The sequence below is a fragment of the Protopterus annectens genome, chromosome 16.part0 (genome assembly GCF_019279795.1).
Source record: "Protopterus annectens isolate FY-2018-M chromosome 16.part0, PAN1.0, whole genome shotgun sequence".
Lineage (NCBI taxonomy): Eukaryota > Metazoa > Chordata > Ceratodontiformes > Protopteridae > Protopterus > Protopterus annectens.
This window is the reverse complement of record NC_056750.1, coordinates 623,516,030-623,539,509: the sequence shown is the minus strand read 5'-3', so window position 1 is coordinate 623,539,509 and position 23,480 is coordinate 623,516,030. Positions and strand designations below refer to the sequence as shown.

General features: G+C 38.0%; 1 protein-coding gene across 1 annotated transcript in view; it reads left to right on the top strand.

The window, feature by feature from the left end:
* Positions 1 to 23,480, top strand: part of ADAMTS13 (ADAM metallopeptidase with thrombospondin type 1 motif 13) — a 1,149,238-nt gene that overhangs the window by 694,921 nt on the left and 430,837 nt on the right. The window contains exon 20 of the mRNA XM_044058222.1: positions 1,353 to 1,434. Within this exon, the coding sequence (XP_043914157.1) occupies positions 1,353 to 1,434 (82 nt within the window). The remainder of the gene's footprint in view (positions 1 to 1,352; positions 1,435 to 23,480) is intronic.

Sequence of the window (23,480 nt, the reverse complement as noted above, 5' to 3'; positions counted from 1 at the left end):
CACAAAGATGAGAGTACTACCAGTAGCTCCACCAAGTTAGGGCATTCAAGGAATTCTGTACAACACAGGACACCATATACGATGATGCCCACTGGTCTGCCCTGAACCACTGTGTCTGTGACTGGTGTGGTCCCATCTCCAAATTTGGTGGTATTGATAGTCAACTGGAGAGTGCACAAAAGGGGCAAAAATGTTTTTAATGTGTTTGCTTTGTTGTATAATTATGGCATTGCTGTTCATTGTTATAGCCATGGTTAAATTATGTTATTCATAATTTCCCATGTCATGTCTCTAAATGACCCTTTTATAGGTTAGCATACCTACCTAGTCAATGAATGAATGAATGAACAAATACGTCTAAAAATGCATCAGTATGTTTTTTATACACATGTGCATTTACTTAGCAAACCTGACTCCTGATCTTTTACATACTATGATAATGCAACATGCTACTTCATGTAATACTTTGATTATTTGATTTTATTTATTTTGATTATTTTGATTTTATTTATTTTGAATTTTGACTGTAGTAACACAGAAAGTCTCATCATCACCCCCTCTTTAACTTCACTAGTCTTTCAGCATATTTCTAAAAGGACGAAAATTAAAATTAGGGATTTTGTCATTGTCATTTGACTATTGTGATACATCATAGTCTCATATTGTTCATTTAATTTTATCATTTGTTATGTGGATAAGTGGACTGGTCCACGGACCCTTTTTTGCCATGACCCAGTCCAAAGGACAAAGTCAAATACAGCAAATAAAACAGGATATTTTCATGTTGCAAATCACACAGAAAGTTTTTGAAAAAGAAAACAGCAGCAAACTAGAGTAAACCCATGAGAAGAGTTGGAAACTCCAGATAGACAGTGACAGGAAGTTAGAACTGAATCTTGGAGTCGTGAGGCAGACATCGTCTCACTGAGTACTGTGTTGATCATAGTGTATGTCTTCTCAGTTAGTTTGGTCATATTACATTGTAAACCTTGACTGTATGAAGGGTACTTGTTCCTGTATAATAAAAAAGTTATAGTTATGTAGACTTACTTCAGGGGTCATAAAGATGAAACATTCTGTTTTTGTTATGCCAGCAGCACTCTGTTTTATCTACTAAACTCTGTCTTGTAAGAAGAAATACTTCTTATTGGCCGCCATGTAAAACTTATTTTTAAGAAACAGCAACACCATATAAATGATATAAAAAAGTACAACTACAGTCGTTTGCTTTACTCTTAGGTCTGAAATGACATTGTAAACATTTTAAACTGATTACCCTGTAATAATTGCCAAAGCACTGAATGTACTTTGCTTAAATAAGGATATAGAAAGGTATAACTATTCTATTGCAGAACAAGTCGGCTATCAGATATGCCGTGACCAAAACACTGAAGCAAAAAGCGAGCCCGAGTCCATGCTGCCACCAACTGTCAGGTAAGACAGCTGCATTTATCACACTGTTTCAGAATATAAATGGCAAAAATCTTTACTCTCTTTAGCATGTTCACTACAGGCAGTAAGATTATTGTCTATGTTTTACGATATGGCTAAAGTGTACTGATTAACAAGTATTATGCATATAAACAAGTGCTGGAGAGCACATATTCCTGCATGTATTGTGAAACCTGAGACAAAACTAATCAAGAAAGCAGAAGACTGAAGAGCTGATGCAAATGATAGGAAGGTGACAGAGAGTACAGATTATCATTTGGGATGTGAAACAGAAGAAATAAGGAGGATTTGGCAGCAGGAAAGTAATAAATATGGGCAAAAACAAAGGATACAGAAGACCGAACAGAACTGTAAACCACATATTACTGAATGTGTTCAGCAAAGAAGTATAGATTGAGAAGAATAGTGGAGAAATGACTTAGCAATAAAATGCGCTTCAACTGAGAACCTCTTTTTTAAGAGATACATATTGTAGTGCAGTGATGACTTGCCTTATTAAATGTGCTAGCTTAGAAAGGATCAGATAATAGAGTTGTGAATGGTCTCTTTAAGGAGGTTAACCCAGGAAGTGGAAAAGATGCTATAGTTAATGAGGGACAGAAAGCTCAGTGCTCTAGTGTAAATGAGTTGTCTGACCTTTGCTTCAGAATATGGTCTAGAGAAGATTTGAAGGTAAAATGCAGAAGAACAACAAGCAAAAGGATAAAAAAATGGAATCACTCTTTATTAACAGAGTTAAGCCCTTTCATCCTATAAATTGTATAGGGACTTCTTCCAAAAAGCAACACTTTTATATAACAACAATGCATAAAATTACCTGACAACACTCCACCAATGAAATACCTACAAATTAAATTAAACAATTAAAATTCAAATAGCATGATAATTGAAACCAATTGAGCACTTAAAATACAATGGGCTTCATCCCAAATAGTGCATTAAAAAGCTATAAAATATTTCATCTTCAAAATACAATTTATACTACTGGCTTCATTTAATCCAGGGGCTATAGTAGCATTAATGTAAAGCTGTCATTTAAGCTCGCATGCCTCTACATGCTTATCAACCATTCTCCCCATAGATCAGAAAGAACTTGTTAGATTACTAAGAACCCAAAAGTATGATCCTTAAAAGCACAAACATGTTTATATAAAGCATTTGTTTGTTTACACTTCTTGATATCTGTTAAATGTTCATAGATTCTCTCTTTAAACCTTCTGGAGGTTTTATCAATATAAAATGCGAGGCATTTTAAACATTTTGCGAAGTAAACTACATTCTTAGACTGAGAGTTGTAGTGATTTCTTATAATAATGTTGGAATTAGCTAGTTTAAACTTATCTCCTGTAGTGAGTATATAAGGGCACTGACTACACATTCCACACTTAAAATTACCCACATTCCTACTAGTCAGACTATGACTAGATTTGCTCCATGTATCATTATTTTAAAAAATGTCCTTAAATGACTGATTTTTCCTAATAATAAATGTAGGTCTGTTTCTAAGTTTTTCAAGGACAGTTCTGTCCGTAGCTAACAAATTCCAGTTTTTATTTACAAGCTTACAAATGGTGGTCCCTGTCCTTATTATAAGTTAATATAAATGAAATGCTACAATTCTCCTTGGCTGACACACATGTCCATACTGATTTACTATCAAAATTTCAAATGTCATTATGCCAACTTTGATTGTCGAAAAGCAGTTTGTCAAAGTCTCATAACTGTAATTTGAAAATGTTGAACCTGCAATAGCGAATGCTGGTGTGCAGTCACTGTTGTGAGTTTGACATATTGATTGGCGATTGCACTATGGTGGGGATCGGGAACTCTGCCCTTTTCCTCACTGTAGTACAATCTTGAGTTGTAATATATAAGTAGCAGGGGGTGTGATGGGGTGTAGGGTGGCTTGCCCCCCTGCAAAACATGTGTTGAATGTCACCGGATTTTCAGGTAAGTTCGAAAAATGTCAAAAATTTGATTTCAGTGTTATGATGGATTTAAACAACCCTCTTTCTGTCCTATAGTAGCAGCAAGGAATTCAAAGACAGAGCCTATAGCAGCATACATAGATTTGCACTGTAAGAAAGCTATAAGGTACAAAAAACAGATTCTTAGGGACTCCTGGCATTGTTTTGAGGTTCTGAGAGACTTGTGATAAAAGAGGCTTTCATGTTTGTTACAGTCAATGTCATTAATTTGTTTTCAGTCATTCTGCATAGTGAAGGAATTGAGTTATTTGGTGATGCTTTAATGAATACTGAAGGCATAAACAATGTGAAAAGAAACTTGTTGATGGAGCTGATGGAAGTGGTTCTGAAAAATAATTACCTGTATTTTGAAGGGAAATATTTCATCAGACCACTGGGGTGGCAATGGGATCTAGGTGTGCCCCCGTATATGCACATCTTGTTCTGTCAGAATGGGAGGAAAGGTATGTTTTTCCATCTACATTTATGGGAAAAGTGATGGCGAGGTTTAGGTACCTTGATGATATACTATTGCTTTGGAAAGGTACAGAGGAAGAAATGGTCAGGTTTGTTGAATATTTGAGCAACACCACTGCATTTCTGAGAATCACGTGGAAAACAGATGTAGAGACAATGGATTTTTTGGACATTTGTTTGTACAAGAAAAAGGAAAGTTCAAAAACAGAGTCCACTATACATAGGAAAGAAACTTATTCAAATGCCCTGCTTCATTACACCAGTTGTCACCCTCCACACCAGAGGCGAAGTGTGATTAAGGGGCAAATGGTCAGGATCTCTGGATTAATTAGTGATGAAGTTATTTTCAGTCAAGAAATGTATAAATTAATAGGGATGTTCAGAGAAAGGGGATACCCGATGAGAATCTTAATCAAGGTTAGAAATGAAGTTCTGAAAAAGAGAACAGCAAAATTTGTTCCTCTTCTCTTGACCCCCGAAAGGGACATCCCTAAATGAGAAAAATGTAGTGGAAAATGAAAGAAAGTTAATACTTTCATACAACCATTAGTTAGAGAATTTTAGAGAAATGCTGAACAGATACTGGGACCTGTTTTTTGATGAGAGTTTGAAACAAATTTTGGGTGGATCCCCGAAAATTACTTACAGTAGTGGGCGTAACCTAAAAGGATTTCTGGAAAAGACTATAGTTACAAAGACTCAAAAGTATCGTTCTAAGATGACAAAATGTAACTTGTAGAGTATGTAAGTACATAAATTAAAGACCATATGTTGTGGTAGAAGGACATGGCCAACGTATTTCATGCCCAGGGCATTGTATTAGTAATACCAACTTAGTTGTTTACTTGCAACATACACCTCATGTTCGGGTTTTTATGTAGGTAAGACTACAAGAAAGTTAAAGGAAAGAGCAGACAAACATATAAGGCAAATAAAAAATAAGACCGAAAATGCCTTGTATATGCCCAGTTTAGGTTATGAACATTTTAGAAAATTTACATTTTTTATTATTGACGGTGTCATTCCTTCTCAGTGAGGAGCTGATGTAAAAATGAATGCTGAGAGACTAGAGTTGGAATGGCAACTTAGACTAAATGCTACTACCAAGCCAAGTATTAATGATAGTTGCACTGTGACTAGTGTTTTGAAATTAAAGTCATTGCAACAATGATTTGTATAAAGGTTTTCTATTGTATATATTTTAACAGATATTGTTTAATATATACAACTAGCAGCTCTCTGTTTTTTATTCGTTGGGTTTTACTTGAATATTTTAATGTTTTAAGACTTGTAAAGGATTTTTGTATGTGTATTTTTAATTTTCATGTTAAACTGAGAAATCATGTGATTTATTAGTATTTAAATTGGCTGACTAATGGAAGTAATACACTCTGAGAAAGCCCAGGATGACATTGGGTGAAAGCACTTATTGTTTAATTAAAGCTTGGACTGTTATATTGGCTGGCATCGGTGTTTTTTGTTATTGTTATTTTGTTTTACACATATTTATATACTCACCGAGTGTTTTTACTGGTTTAGTTGAGATCTGACTCTACATGGTACGCTAAGCAATTCTTTCTTTCTTCTGTTAAATTGTTTGTTTATATCGCCTGACCACTGGGATGGTTTGTTTTCAAATTTACCACTATATTTAGTTCCTGTTGGTACTGCCAGGTCAATGCATGTGCCTATTATTCTTTTTATTGTTTTACTGTATTATTATTATTTCTGTTTTGCTGGAACTTTTCTCCCTGGGCCTCCACTGAAAAAGGGCTTATGCCCAAGTAGATCTATCCTAGTTAACAAATGTCAAAATAAATAAATAAAAAATGAGCATAAAGATACTTCGCATATGTGGCTGAATATCTGAGGTCAACTGTGAAATTTTTGTGGTTGAATTTACAGATTTGTTCATATAATTTTAAAATATTTGCACTTATGAAGTCTCTAAAGAGGATGATTTTTGACACTTTAAGTACTTGAGATACTCAAACTCAAACACTAATGTGGATAACTAACATCAAATTTAAAAAACGCAGTGAAAATGTATATAGGTTCATAGGTTCATAGGTTGGTACTGGGCTATCTGCCCAAAGGCATATATTAGCCCAGCCAGTTTGTGCGGTATTCACCGCCCCTTTAGTAGTTCCCTAGACCCTTGTACTAGCAGCTAGTACCCTTAGCTCCTATCTAGTAGTGCTGTTAGTGTGATCCCCGGTGTGAACTTTCTGTTACCCATCCACTCATCAAGGTTCCTGTTGAAGAGTAATAGTGAGGGGCTCTGTCTTATGTAGATCGGGACCCTGTTCCATAGTAGGGGAAGTCTCTGCGAAGGAAATCTATCCCTCCAGCATGTTCTATTCATTGTTGTGTTGAGGTTTATATCCCTAGAGCATGTAGCTCGAGTAGATTTGGTTTTGCTAAGATGGAGCATGTTCAACAATTCTGGGTTGGACATGGCTCTGTACGTTAGACAGAGATCGCCTCTGAGAAAGCGGTATGCAACAGAGAACAGTCTTAGCTTTTTCAATCGTGCTGCATAGGGCAACTGTTTGAGGCCAGTAATCCTCTTGGTTAGGTACCTCTGTGGTCTCTCCAGCTGCTGGAGACATCTAGCCAGGTACATTCCAATTGGTGCATTTTACTCAATAATGGGTCTGATAAGGGAAGAGTAGAGGGGCACCATTACATCCTTAGATCTTGATGTGAACCCTTTTGTGATCAGATGGGTCACATAGATGGATTTTCTAACCACTTTGGCAACATGGTTATCAAAGGAAAGCTGACTATCTACTTGGGTCCCTAGAGCCCTTATTTCTTCTTCAGATTTCAGGGGATTACCTCCTATGCTGTAGTTTGCGGGTACCCTGTTTTTTCCAGAGGGGATTACTACGCATTTTTTTGCATTTAGCTTGAGACCATGGCTTTGACACCATGCATCAGTCTCATTTAGGCCCTTCTGGAGGATCTCCATGTCGGCCGGAGACTCTATTATAGCACCCAGTTTGCAGTCATCTGCAAACTTAGTCAGCCACAGCCTTTCCGAGCTTGCCTGTACTTCTGAGAAACATATGCCAAACAGGAGGGGCCCCAGGACAGAGCCCTGAGGCACACCACTCATTACTGGTCTGGATTTGGACATAGATCCCACTACTCTTACTTTATGGGATCTGTCTGAGAGCCAGTTTGCGATCCATCTTGTGATGTAAGGGTTTACACCCAGGCTGGTGAGCTTATCAATAATACCTGAATGGGGAATGGTGTCAAATGCTTTAACAAGGTCAAGGTAAGCCATGTGTACCTCCTTTCCCTTATCTATAGCCTGAGTAACGGTCTCAAAGAAATCCACCAGGTTCAGGAGGCATGATCTGCCCTTGATGAAGCTGAACTGTGTGGAGTCCAGTGACTGGAGGTTCCCAGTCTCTCCATTTATGAGTTCCATAATGATTCGCTCCATAGCCTTACAGATCAGACTGGTCAGGCTTATTGGTCGGTAGTTCCCAGGGTCAGTTGTGGCCCTGTTATATTGTATATAAGGGACAAGATGGCTAATTGTTAGCAGCATTCAGAATTTACTATGTAGTTCTGACACATTTTGGAAAATATTTATAATTTTAATGGTCCTAATGTTAGTTATTAAATAATATTTAGATGATCAATGGTAAAGGGAATGACTTTAGAGAGGAGACAGTGAATTTACAAAATATCCCTGTTAAAATCTGTTGGAGAAATATAAACAAAATGAATCACATTAATACAATCAGTTCTCAGAATTGCAATATGAAGAAGGATGTTCAGCACCTAATGTCTACAATTCAAGTATGTTTCATGATTTTAAACTAAAAAAACAAGACAGAGTCTATAAATGCAAAGTTTAGTTAGCAAATTGAACTATTGTGAAACATAATCCAAATACAAGATTCCAGCATAAATAGCAATGTGGATATCCTGAAAGATATTGAAGGGAGACTACAGGAAGAAAAATATACAGTCTGAATTTCTCATAAAATAAAATAACTGGTTATTGGGGTAAATTGAGGATTTGTGGAGTTCTGCAGAAACTTGAAGGGGACAATATGATTACTTTTTTTGAATTTGAATTAGTAGAGCCTTAAAACAATTAATCTTCCTTAAGGACCCTCATGTGGTATGGAAAGAATCCTAAGATCTTTAACAAAGCCAGAATAGGAAAATTTACTTCACATTTAAATAAAGAATTACATTTAAGAACAACTTAAATTAATCCTCCAGATAAACAGTGGGAAATGTCATAATATGTGCCAATGACTATTCAGTTAAAGTTGCATTTGAAAATCCAGCAATCTTCCCTAAAACAGTTTAAAGAAATGATTGGAATATTACATTACTGAAGAGACATGGTGTGAAAAATTTAAATAATACATACAAATGATAAATGAAATTAAGAAATGTGAAGTCTTGATGTAAAAAGTTTTTGTATTCCTTCTAAATAATCACAAGTAATTACATGAAATCTAGACATATGATTGTGTTCTAAGCATGTTTATATTATACTTAATTTTTCACATAATTGAGTTCTTCATAGGATAACTGACAGAAGAATACTTTATTTTCATTAGTTTGGGAATTTTAGAGTATAAGAACTATATAGATAAAATTTAACTGATTATCAGTAGTCCACTGTTTGTGTTAATTTACATATTTTATTATTCATAGATATCTCATTCTATTTTAATGGTATTCCTGTCAAAACTGTTAACAAAAAACCTAAAACAATAGTCTCAGAGTACAGATTTGTGGTATAATTAATAATTTCTGTCACAGTAAACTTGAATTATTAGTAGTCTCATGATCTTTCATGTAAATATGAAGATTTGAGCATTAAATGAATGTTGCAAGCTAAGGTAATGTCAAAGGTTATACTATGCCATTACACAGGATGTTCAGAAATTAATGATAATCTGTTGATGGAAATTTGGCTTGGCTAGAAACAAAACTACAATTAATAGGGCATTATTAGATGACACTTAATGTTGTTTAAAATTTATTCAACTTTAATCGAGAATACTGAGTGTGTTTGCTTGAGGTGAGTTTTATCTGTTCATTTGAACTTCACTGGATGTGTAGCTTATCCATTTTTAGATTTCCTTCTGGCTGCATTGCCTTTGTTACATTATTAGATGTGCCCAGAGCAGTTACTTTCTTTGCAAAGCTGGCATTTGTTTCAATGTATTTTGAATTCTGTTGACTTGATATATCTAATTTTCTATGTTTAGGTGAATGAATGTTTGCTGTACTATGGATAGTAGCTTGTCATTTTTTTTTTTTCAAAAAGGCAGACAGCACTGTCCTTGACTGGGGTTAGCTTGGGAATTTGAGTGCAGTGCTGGATTGCTGAGTTACTTTTGTTTTTCTTGTTAAATGCCCCATTTTTCTATATTTTGTTAACCATATATTTTAACTATTAAAAAGTCCTTGTTTAGTATTTATAGCAATTAATACTCCTGCTTTAGCATGTTTGATTCTTTATTTAGTGATAAGTACTCTGATATCTTCCTACATACTAAATACCTGCCATAGGTGAAAAGGAGAACCACCAGACTGCCAACAGGCATGCACCCTGTATATGTTTAAGGCAGTAAAGATTGTAAGAAATTTGTTTTGCTTTAAACATCTTTAATGATTAACTGCCAGTGAAGAATATTATTAATAACGAGTTTCTTTTGATAAGTACTAAATGCTTAAGAAGGGAATATAACTGATACATCTAACATTTAAATTGTAGATTTTAATGAAAAACATACTTTAAAATGAACTATCTTCAGTACTTTATTAAATCAGGTTAGCACAAGAAATATCTATATTCAGGTGATGTTAATTGAGAAGAAATGGTATTGTTTGCCTTTGGCATATCCAAAAACATATGTGATATAAACTGGATATAAATACTATTACATATTATTAATATTTATCCCTTTCTTGTTTTCTTTGCCATCTCTATTTTTCACTTCTTTAGCTTTTTTTACTTTTGGTTCTCCAGTGAGTGCTTGGTTTTGTTGTTGGGCTTTGTCTGTGCCTTTTTCCACTGTGCCATTGCAGAGTTTTGGTTTCTTTTTTAAATCTAGGAACTGAGGGCAGAAATACCTGTCTGCAGTCTTTCATGGTCTTACCTGTGTCTTGGAGTGTTTTGAATAGACTGTTTGCCTGACAGCCAAACAGTAAGTCTTTGTTGAAAAGTGAATTTAGAATTTTAGATTTGAGATCCTCAGGTACAGGCTGAGTGCAAAGCTGTGCATATCTGTGGATAACAGATCCAGTAGCAGTGGCTCTAGAAGAAGCATCCACAACATTATAGTTTCACTTAATGCTGAGTACGGCAATCTGAGTGCCCTGCAAAGGTAAGCACTGCATTTGATGCTTAGAGTCTGCTGAAGGAGGATCCAAGATAACTTTGTTTAAGGAGTTAAGAAGAGAAATAAAATACTTTGTCATTTGAGTCTGGTAATTTATTGCCCTAAAAGCAAGGGTAGCTGAGGTGTGAATCTTCTTACTCCATCTATCCACAGCCCTACTATCTTTATCAGTAGGTAGGGCATTAGTACTGGGCAGAAGCTTAGAGGGCTTATCTGAAGAGAGAGACACTGCAGTAGGGACTGCCACAAAGTTCTTATGTAAATATTTAAGGTCATTAGGGACCTTATAAAACCCATCTGGTTTCTCAGGAGCTGGTGGCTGAGAATCAGGTGCAGAAGAGTTGGACTGAGAGGTGTCCTGGAAAGCCTGGAAAGCCTCAAGGACAGGTGGGACTGTAGAAGGGGCAAGGGTGCCCATCTCAAGAGGATGTAATACCTCTTCTGAACATTAGAGACCTGTGTGGATTGCCAAAGTGTTTCATCATGCTCTGTAGAGTCTCCCAGTCTCCTTCATTGGAAGAGATTTGTCCTGAAGAATACAACTGAGTGGCATAATCCAGAGAATGGTCAGAGTCATAGCCCTATTCCTCCTCAAAGGAAAAGGAAACTACAGTAGGTTTAAGAGGAGTAGCCTGTGGTTGGGGAGACCTGAAGGAGGAGGTTTCAAAAATGTAACAGCTTTGAACAGCCCTTGTGAGAATTCCATCCACTCACCTCTAACTGCTGAGGGCAAGGCCACATGCTTAGTCTTCTGCTTTTTCTTTTTAGGCATGATGTCCACTTGGATGAGACATGGAGGTTCGGAACCACATCTGACCTCTAAGACAGACTGGGATTTCTTCTCTAACTAGAATTCTCCTGATGCTTTGGCAGTTTGCAAGGCCTCAGGAGCCATACTGGCCTCCAATGTGGTCTCAGCAGGCAACTGAGAAGTAGCCTGATGTATCACGGGTACTGAAACCTCAAAAGGTCAGAGTCAGAAACATTGGACTCCAGATCTGTTCGAGGTCTCTTAAGTTTTTTCTTCAGTGACAGAGGGACATCTGATGAAACTGAGTCAACCATCTTGGATTGGGCCAAGTTTTTAAGACGCTGGCTCTTGAGAAAGCTGTTATGAGTAGAAAGCCTAGACCTAAGGGTTTTTTGAATGAACAATTGACAGATATAGCAAGATTTATGATTGTATTCCAGGCCTAGACAAAAAAGACACTTGGTATGCAAGTCCTGTATGGTATCTGCCTGCTGCACTCGCACTTACTGCTCCTAGCTGACATCTACATATTTAACAAAATACAAAAATATCAAAATATGAAAAGGAAGGTTCCTCAGTGGGGCACTTATCTAGATGAATGAATGAAGGAAAGGTACGAATGACCAAACAATGAACAGACTGACTGATGCATGACCTGTGTTATGGTTGGTGGCGAGATAGTCTGAGGATCCACGCATGTACACCTCTCTTTATACTCCAATGCATATGAACTGAGGTCATGCATCAAACATATGACCCAAGGAAGGTAAAATTTTGGTACCCCAGTCGGACATCAGCAGTGACAACCCATATGTCAGGAATACTGCAACAGCGATTTCAGTCAGGAGATATAACAGGCTGTGAAGTGAGAACATTTTGAATTTGGGCATTATTACAAAAATGTTTAGGAAATTCCTTGGAAAATTTGGAAAAGGAAGGCTAAAAAATCTTTAGAGATTCCCTGGATCTGCTGTCTCCTTTCATGACACTTTTTAATCATCTCTGCAGCAGAGGGGAAAAGCAGTAAATCTCTATCTCTATCCAAAGGAGAATTTAAAATATCATTTTTATCATCATCCATGAGGTTCTGAGAATGCAGCCATCCTCAAAACAGTACTAGTGGCCATAGCCCTGAAAGAAGTATCAACAGAGTCATACATGCACTGTAAACAGTGAATAGTGACCTGTGCAACAGAAGAAAGAATGTTCTTTAAAGCAAATTCTTCCTCAAAAGAAGAAACTACAGATAAATCATTCCTCATACTTTCACAATTTGTGAGAACAAATTTTAACATATGAGCCTGACAATTCAAAGTTTTGAAAAATCCGAGTTGCAGAAGTATACACTTTTACCCCATATCTGTCAATTATTTTCCCATCCTTATCAGAAAAGTAGGACTGGAATTAACTAAGGGCTTAGCAGCATTGGGATCAACTAAAGCTATAACAGCTGAGTCAGGTTTGGGAACAATTTATAAAAATTTAAAAGAATTAGGAACTTTATTCATCCTATCTGCCATTTAGTAGCAGCTGGCTGAGTATCAGGAAAATTGCAGGCAGTAATACATATCCTCTGAGTAGATAGAAAGGAGGAATGGGTATAGGTTCTGGAAAATCCTTCTGTAATAACTCATAGTACTTTCTGAAGGATTGAGAAACCTCAGTGTTCTCCCACTGAAACACTGGCAGATTCCAACAATAGTCTCACAGAAAAGAAACCCACACAGAGAGAATCAGAAATTTAGCTTTCCTCTGATCTGAATCAGAAATCTGAGGGAAAAAAACATGTATCCATCCCTGTATCTTCCTGTGCCGATTTAGAATCTTGAGTCTCTTCAGGAAAAGAGGAATCCACCTTTCTTTTACCAGAAACAACTTTACAAGAAAGATCAATAGACTGAATTAAACCCTGAGCCATACCCAGTAAACTACATCCATCCAAAGAAAACTGAGGAGGAATAAATATAGTGCTTGTTTTTTTCTTTAATTTTGACAAGAAAAATTGGAACTGCCATATTACTAATGGCAGCAGCAGCTTCCCCAGGGGTGGGCACAACATTCTGACACCCTTCCCTGTTCCCTCTCCCAGGACCAACAAGAGAGACGACAGACAAGAGTGGCTCTCCCTTGCCCACCGAGGAGACCCCATCAACTGCAGACAACATGGATAACCCCCAGTCCACAGTGGCTGTAGGTACTACACCTGAGGGATCTGGGGTAAGAGATGAGTGGTCTGAGGTACAACAAATGGCCATAGCAGAGTCACCCACCTACGGCTGAAGCAAATTGTTAGCCTGCTGTGGTGGTAAAGCCTGTTTATTTATTTATTTTTTTTGTGGCTGAAAGAAGAACCGACTGTGGGACAAGTAGTCTGTTACATGGGCAAACCAAAAATGGTGCCCCTTTCCCAGGAAGATGAGCAGCAATTGCCAGTAAACACTACCAATTCCCAAAAGTTACTTTTTTGACAGAAAAACACTTTAACATACTATGCCAGTCCTACAAATATAAAATAAACACAATTTCTACACAGAATTTTTTTTTTCAGTTACTTCACACCACTTTTATACTGACAGAATAAACTAGCGCTCCATTTAAACGTATGTTACAGTCTTGAGACAGTCCATTAAAACATTCCTAGTTTTAAAATAATCTTGCTGAAGAGGAAAGCAATAAAACATCAACAAAATTAAGAAAATGGAAGTTTTCCCCTAGAGGGAACTTATCTGCCCAGCAAAGGAAAGCACAAGCTGACCGCTGATCTTTTAAGTCCTCAGAGAAGCATATTGTTCAGCATCAGTAAAGTTCTGAAAGGCTTCGCACCCAAACTTGTTTTTTTTTTTATTCAGTGTAGCTCAACCTGCCTGCTAAGACTAGTGTAGCACTAATCAATATGATGATCATCTCCTTTGCCAACACACCAAGGATGACAGCCACCACAATGCATGACTGCTGTGGCATTGCATGCCTCCCTGCAGTGTTGTGAGCCACAGCATGTGCCCATGTAACAATAAAAGCCCCAGCCAGTGTCCAGGGACACCGTTACATCAATAGAAATGGCTGCCATTGCATCCACTGCCAGCTGGTGTACGATGCATAGGGGCTAATAACCCACATGTCTACACTGCACCCTGACAGTGCCCATGATTCTCACATATTCCATACAAGTCATTTCTGTTGCCACTTACTGCATGGAGACATCCCACAAGGTAACCCAGTAGATAGGTGCAGGCATAGTGGCACACCTACACACACAGCTACACACATATATAACAGGTACACAGCACCAGCCCACATTCTCACCTCTAGTCACTAATGTGTTCCCACTGATGTAGGCTACCAGTGGGATCCTCACTGTTGGCACCTGTACAGAACTACACAAGGCATGGCCAGATATCAGTACAACATTACCTATGTTCAAAAGGGAAATGTGGTAGACAGTGAGTGTGTGTGACCTGCTGATGTTGCTGTTCCACTGCCTGGATATGTCTGGGGGCGTTACATTATGCTCATGACATAGCCTGACATACATCTGTAGTAATTGCAAGCTGTAGAGTATGATTTACTGTCATCAGGCAGGACAGCTGGCATTCTCAAGATTCTGCATACTGAGCAACCTGCTGTAACCACCTTAGCATCCACCAGCAGTAACACAGATGTCAGTGGACAGCCAACAGTGGATGCCCCACACTCCTCTAGATGGCATTATGCAAACAACACAGCAGCATAGGCAAAGCAGCAATATCTAGCCCACCTCTATCAGCCCTGGCATATACACTGTGGCAGTGCAGTGTCACACACAATAAAATTATGCATACCACTGGAAAACTGATACTGTAATCACAGCCATGTTTATCCTACTAGAAAACTGATATTGTTACATTCTTCACTTGGTACATGTCATCTTTGTCTTGCTCTGTCAAAATGTCATCATTATAGCAATCACAAACACTGTACAAAATTCCTCACAATCTCTGTAAATATGTTAGAAAACATGTTAGACATCAATCTCTGTAAAAAATGTCTAAAAGTGTTATATCTCTGTAAAATTGTTTCAATCTGTTTTTTACAATTTTTTATAACTGTGTGTGGAGCTTTTCTCCCTGGGCCTCAGCTGAAAAAAGGTATAAACCAATCACAGTAAAGAAATATACAATAAAATGAAATAAACAATATGGACTGCATAGTTGAGTCACACTGCATGGCAGAAAGCTGCACACAGAAAGGGGATTATAGGTTACAGCCATCTTAATTTGTACAGGTGTCAAGGAAGATGCAGACAAATGGCAGTCTACACTATCTGGGGATGGGACACCACAAGTCATTGAAGGTGGAGACGGGGTCATGAGGGATTGATATGTATCAGTGCCAAATGCGATCTCCTAAGTGTCATGGGTGGGGGTGCCACTATAGGACTGTGCGGTAGGTCAACTGCAAAGTAATGTGTCAGGCACTTTGGGACTATGCAGCATGGCCCTGGTACCATGAAGGCTGTGCAGACTCATATACCCCCAGGATACAGCTGTGGCAGAACTGACAGAAAAGGGCATGTACAGTGTTCACACATGAAGTAGTACTCCCTGAGTGGCCCTACTATGGGGCTAACCCCCCCCCAGTCACTATGGGTATGGTGGTACAACTGCAACCTGCAATGGTCATCTTACATCCACCACAGTTATGCACTCACCTGTGGCTAAGGACAATACTGGAATGCAGAGAATAGATGGCAGCAATGGCTAACAGTCTCATAGAGATGGCCATGTCAACTTGTCCCACCATGGAACACACACGACCAAGCATAGCATCATCTGATGTTTCCAAAGACTGTGCCATATGCCAATTATGGCTGCACCTGAAGTTTGTGTCCAGATAACAGCCATGTTTATGTGCTGGCTGAGGCCAAAAGTCACAGTCACGTGTTAGGGGCCAGCTGGGACACTGTAATACCACAAGCCCATCATACAGCACAGGTGCCAGCATGGCTAATGCAGTATGATTATCTGTCCTTGCACGGCTACCATCAGTGATAGATATGACATCAGTGATAATGGAGATCCCCCAGAGTGGGTAGTTAGTATGAGATGTGCAGTTCATTCTGTGTGTGGGGGAGGGGGGTACTACAGTGTCATTCAGGCCAGTGGTTGTATGATCACCCAGGAGTGACAGGGACATTGTTAAAGTGCCCTTGGACTGAGACTCAGGGTGTATGCTGGCTTCACCATGAGACTCCAGCATGCTGTTTTGGACTGGGCTCTAAACATGTCACAGTACCAGTGGTACACCCTGTGGATACAAATACATAAACTGTGTGGTAATGGTTGGCCCATATGCCCCCTGGCATACATGCTGCTGACAGCTTAAGTGGCAGCCCCACAGCAAAATATGAATGTATGTCTGCCTGATGTAGTGCAAAATCAGTTTTTACATGCATAACTAACTACTACACTCAGGGAAACTAGGTTAAAAAACAAAGATCACATTGTGTTAACTAGTGCTTCATGTAAACCCATTTCTGAATACCTCCCCAAAACCTAATAAGTAAAATTAAATGACATATTGATTAATTGACCTTCACGCAAAGCTTTTGACATAATACCTCACTCAGGCAATGTAGAAAAGCTTACTAATTTAGGGGAAAAATGCTATATCAATTGGTGGATGACCAACTGTCTCACAGATAGGAGACAGGAAGTCAAAACAGGTGAAGCAGTCTTCACAAAAAGACTAGTCACTGGTGGAGTGCCACAGGGCTCAGTGCTGGGTCCACTCCTGTTTGGCATCTACTTCTCAGAAGTCCGAGAAAACATCAAGGGTCTTTGGTTGACCAAATATGCAGAGGACTGCAAGGTGGGAGCAGTCAATGAATCCCCAAAAGATTCAGCCATCCTCCAGGAGGACTTGCCCCATACAAATAACTATTGCCAGAGTTATGGACTAAAGTTAAATGCCAAACAGTCCATTATTCTATCTTTTGGGAAACTGACTGCACCAGGAAACTACCACATCGACAATATACCCTCAGATTTGATCCAGTAGTTGGAGATTTCAGAACATGCATTAGGCAGTGACAGCATTCAGTTGTCTACTGTTGTGAAGAAGTCTTTCTATACTGCTCAACTTATTAGCAAAGGGATAACATCTTGTTTCAGAAATGTCATTGTCCCACTCTATTTGTTAGGCCCATCAATGAGCATAATGCCTCCTTTGGTATGTACTTGTCCAGACATATGCAACAACTAGCATACCATAGAGGCTACTCACAAAGAGAATGCAGGGACTAAACCACATGACCTAAACAGGCCACCTTACAGCCCTATCACTATACTCAGTCTCTAACAGACTATTAAGAGGGGATTTGTGAGTGGCCTATAAGGCAACTTCTGATAAAGTTCTAACAGACCTACTGCACATCTGCAAGTCAGATGGGATCAGAAATACCAGACCCAGACACCTCAACCTCTTCTGTAACAGACTGGTTTGTAGGGATAGGTACATATCCCAGAAAATAACACAACTCTGGAACAGACTCCCCATCCATGTAAAACAAAGCTCAACCCTGTCCCTATTGAAACAGAGCAAAGATCAATGAATGGGAATAAGGAAATTTACTCCTGGACTGCCCACTGTGCTTCTAATGGACAGAGGCAGAGCCTAAATGCCCTACCCAGCAGCAGGGTCTCCTTTCAGTACTCAGTGGTATGACCCTAGAAGCATTCATTCACAAATGGGAAGTATAGGAATAAAAAACAAGGTAAAGGTAATTTGAACACCTAATGGGATAACACAATCAGGCTTAAAATGGCCCTTCAGGGCAGTTAGCCTAGTATTCACCTATCAGCCTATAAAGACTTTTTACAGTTTTAATTAATGCATTTTAGCACAGCGTAAGCTACATGCAGAACATAACGGGAGGAAAAAAAGCTATCCCATAGAAATGACTTTCCCAAAACAGTGAATGTTAGCAAACTACCTCCTGTTAACCATAAAAAAGAGCTCTGCAAGTTTTGACTTTGCAGTTTTGAATAAAAACAAAACTTTGCAAATGTGCATTCGCTGTACCTAAAACTGAAAAAATGAACCAAAAGATTTTAAAAACAATGAAAAGATATCACAGCAGATATTCCTTTCTCCCAATGGGTTTATTGTTAGCGCTTTCATTCAAAATGTAAAAATGAACTTCTTCAGACAAACCCTTACCATATAGCCCATACTTAAATAAGCTCTCCAATTAGTAAATATTACATCTTTGCTATTTTTAAAGTGACACACAATTCTCACTCCAAATATCAAAAACACATATTAAAAGTAAACTCTAATAAAATTCTAAATATTAAACAATATGCAATATACTACTGGCCAGCCACTAAAACAATAAAATATATGCATTTTAAGGCTATGGAACTATCATCATGGAACTTATAAACAGTGACATTGGTGATCTCCAAACTCTGGACTGTATCCAGTTTGGGTTTGTAAAATGCAGATCATATATCCTAAACCTGATGGACTTCTTTGAAGTGGTCACCAAAGCCTTGGATGAGGGTAAGGTGGTTCACACAGCCTATCTAGATCTCACCAAGGCTTTCAACACCATCCCCCACTCAGGAATTATAGATAAACTCACTAAACTAGATATAAATCCCTATGTCACAAGATGGGTTGCCAACTGGCTCACTGACAGAATCCACACTGTGAAAGTAGCAGACTCTAAATCCAACTTCAGACCAGTGACATGTGGAGTACCACAGGGTTCAGTCCTGGGTCCTCTCCTGTTTGACATCTACTTCTCTGAAGTACAGGCTAACACAGAAGGTCTTTGGCTAACAAAGTTCGCAGATGACTGCAAACTAGGAGCCATAATCAAAACTCCTAACGATGTGGGCGTCCTACAAAAGGGCCTCACTGAGACAGATGCCTGGTGTCAAAGCCATGGCCTCAAGATCAATGCCAAAAAGTGCATTGTCATCCCTTTTGTTAAAAACTCTGTACCCATGAACTACCACATAGGTGGTAGTCTACTTAACACCGAAAGTGTGATGAGAGACCTTGGGACACAGGTGGACAGTAGTCTCTGCTTTGATAATCACATTGCCACAGTAGTCAGGAAATCCTTCTATGTGGCACACCTCATCACAAAAGGCTTCTCATCAAGGAAAAAAGAGGTCATTGTTCCCCTCTACTCATCACTCATTAGACCCATTATAGAGTACAATGCCCTTTTTGGTATGTACCTCACAAGACATCTACAACAACTGGAAAGGCCACAGAAATGCCTCACAAAGAGGATTACTGGCCTCAAACAGATGCCCAACGCAGACCATCTCAAAAAACTCCAGCTTTACTCTGTCGCATATCGCCTACTCAGAGGCATTCTCTGCCTAACATACAAAGCTATGTCAAACCCAGAGCTGTTGGACATGCTCCACTTAAAGAAATCCCAATCCGTCCAAACTACACGCTCTAGGGATCTAAACCTTGTCACCACAATAAACAGAACATGCTGGTGGAACAGATTCCTGTCCCAGAGACTTCCCATACTCTGGAACAAACTACCTATCTATATCAAACAAAGCTCCTCATTAGCACTCTTCAAGAAAAATCTTGATGATTGGATGGGAGATAAGAAATTCACTCCGGGGATCACTTCTGTGGCTGTGCTTGACAGGGGCACAGGAAAATAATTTTCTTGGGTGGCAAAAGCCAGGGTACCATTTGGCTAGGCTTATATAGGCCCTAGGGCCAATAGCCTAGTACCTATCTATGGTCACAAAGTATGAAAAGAATACATTTATTAAATATGTTAAAATTTCTAGATTTTAATATTATATCTTTGTAACTTAGAGTTTATATATTATAAGACAAGTGTGACCTGCAGAGTATAAGACAGGACCACTAATCTTTATTTTTTATTGATATAATCTTATATTAAAGTCAATGATGGATGCATAATTAATTATGAAAGACACTTTCATAGAAGAAAGATCAAAAGGATAATGAAAGAGAGTTGCCCACCAACCTGCACAATGAGTGAGACGTGGGGCAGGAAAGTAGGTGGGGCAAATAAAAAAACCCAGACAGAAGCAGAGACAGCTGAGCTATGAATATACTCTTAGGATCCATCACAGCCCCAGTGATACTCAACCAAGTCTGAAGGGGTAGGAGACCAGCTGTTAGACCTGGCATGGGCATGAGGCACTGGGGCCTGGGCCAGTGATATGAGGTCCCTAGAAGGACCAAAAAAAAAAATACTGAAACAAAGCAAATGAAAATGTATTCTATGATAAGTGAAGACATTTTGTTAAAGTGTTATATTCTTATCTTTGTATTTTATTAATGATTCGATTTATATTTAGGCTTGTTGATAGTACAGATCTCACAGTTTATTTTCCTTAAGATATAAAACAGAATATAATCAATGAGGTGATTGAAAGATATTATATAAGATGTATTTTTAATATGCAGTAGAAAATACAAACCAGGTAACCACCAGGAGTGTCAGCATATAAAAAACTTTTATTCAGAACATGTAGGATAAGCACTTTCACACACACTGTGCTTCATCAGATCCATCAATACAAGAAAACTAAAGCACTTTATATATTGAAAGCAATTAGCAACAACCAATAAAACCATTAAAACAATTACTGGTGCAAACTACGTTTCTTTAAAATCGGCTTTAAAGGTACAGTAGCATTAATACCAGGCAGCTTGTCTGCCTGCAGCCTAACAATCCATTTAGTCTCAGCTATCTCAAGCCTATTATTAAAGTCCCCACCTCTCTTATCCATACACACTATCTGTAGTGCTAAAAACTCAAAACTGTGTCCAGGTTGCATAGAAATATGCTTCGCTAATGCGGTAAGCATATTCTTGTGTCTAATGTCACCTTGATGCTGTAATATATGTTCCTTCAGCATTCTCACAGTCTTCCCAACATAAAGAAACGTAGTTTGTACCAGTAATTGTTTTAATGGTTTTATTGGTTGTTGCTAATTGCTTTCAATATATAAAGTGCTTTAGTTTTCTTGTATTGATGGATCTGATGAAGCAGAGTGTGTGTGTGAAAGCGCTTATCCTACATGTTCTGAATGCAATTTTTTTATATGCTGACAGTCCTGGTTGGTTACCTGGTTTATATTTTCTACTGCAGTTACTTTTTTCTACTGGGTCACCTTTGGCTAGTTTGAGTATTTTTATCCGGACATATATTTTTAATATCTTAAACTACAAGTTCAGACGTATGGTGTGTATATATATATATATATATATATATATATATATATATATATATATATATATATATATATCAATATGTTTATGGGTCTGTCAAAAAAATCAAATGACTGAAATATCAATGTCCACAACGTCAACAAAAATAGTCAAAACCACAAATGTCAACATACTATTATGTATGTGCCAATCAATAACCTCAGCACATGCAAAATTTCACAAAAAATTAAAAAAAAAAAGAGCAAGCATGTTCCCCAATGCTGGTAATTGTCCAGTCTCACACACCTGTCGACATCTGCTTAGTCAATCAAACGGGTGCTGACAAAACCAATGTTCAACAAAAGTAATTACTTTCATACATATGCACACACACATATATATATATATATATATATATATATATATATATATATATATATATATATATATATATATATATATATATATATATATATATATATATATATATATATATATATATGGGTCTACTATAGATGATCGAAATCCCAAAAAGTTGACTTTCATATGGCAGAGACCATATGATCGACTTTTGGAATTTCGAACATCGTTTTAAAAAAAAAAATACAAAACAAAAACGTACCTACACGTTGCTAGCAAGGGGGCAAGCCCCATGCACCCTCCCGTGGGGGGCTGCCCACACACCCTGCAATTTAAATATACCAATTCCAAGATCACACTACAGTGTGGAAGATGGAAATCTTCCCATTCCACACTATATGGAGATGTCCGTTCTGAACGTTCAAAATTCCAAAAGTTGATCGTATGGTCTCAGCCATATGAAAGTCGACTTTTTGGGATTTTGATCATCTGTAGGGGACCCACACACACACACACATACACACACACACACACACATATATATATATATATATATATATATATATATATATATATATATATATATATATATATATATATATATTTATTTATTTATGTATAGTATTTTAAATTTTGTTTACCAGGGAAGTCCGACTGGGTTTTTGACCCTTTTTCAGTGGAAGCGCAGGGAGAAAAGTTCCATAGCCTTCTGACAAATAAAGATTTAAGAATTATAACAGTGGTAAAGACATATAAGCATATTTATGAAATCAGTGAAAGGCAGTAGTAATAGTGATATAAAGAAAGTACACTGCAAAAAATACAGTGGTAGAGGAGTTATAGAATAGACAAGTTATGATATAACCAGAGGAAGGTTTACTAATGTGAATCATAACACATATGTAGTAAAGAAGAAAGAAAAGAAGGACAGAAAAAAATAGGGCAGCTAATAAAAAGTAAATATATATAACAGGAAAATATAGTGACGTTGTAGCAGAAGAGAAACATTTTGAAGAGATATAAAGTGAGGGAGTTTAGCCTGGTTTAGTGCAGGAGCAGAGCCAGGTGTTGTTTAGATGTAAGCAGTATCTTGAATTTGGATGAGCTGATTATATTGAGTATGTTCGGAAGCATAATATTCCAGGATTTTGATATTTTGTTGGAGTATAGGGAGTCATCGTGGCTAGTTACTTTCAGAAGGAGCTTCTGGGAGGATCTTAGCGGTCTATGGTTGATATGGGGTTGAACAAGGTCTCTAAGAGCTGAGCAGTTGTCTGGATGATGCAGGATAGAGTGTACTAGGGCTAGCTGGTTAAAGGTCAGTAGATTAGGAAGTTCCAACCATTTAAGCTGCTGCAGTGCAGAGCAATGATGTGATCCTGATGGATGTTTAGCAGAAAATCTGGCTGTTTTCTTATAGCAGGACCTCAATTTATTGAAGTCAGAGTTTCTTAGGTTTGTAAATACGGGTGAGGCTTATAAGAGGGTGGTGGGTAAGTGTGTTCTAGAGATGGAATGCCTGTTGGTGTCAGTTAGGAATGGCTTAATTCTATATAGTGAGCCTAACTTAAAGATGACCTTTTTGATTAATAATGTCAGGTGTTTGTCAATTTAAGGTCATTGTCTATGGTAGCCCCAAGGAGCTTGGTGTGATTTACTGGTTCTATTAGAGTACTGGTGGTCTGTTTTTTGCAACTGGTGAAGAGCATAAGCTTTGTTTTGTTAGGGATGAGAATAAGTTGACAGTCTGAGAGGTATTTTTCAATATCTAGGAAGGATTGTTGGGTTCTTTGTAGGAGTTCTGGAAGAGAGGGAGCTCCACATATGAGGGTGGAATAATCAGCATATTGGATTATGGTTACGTGTTAAGTG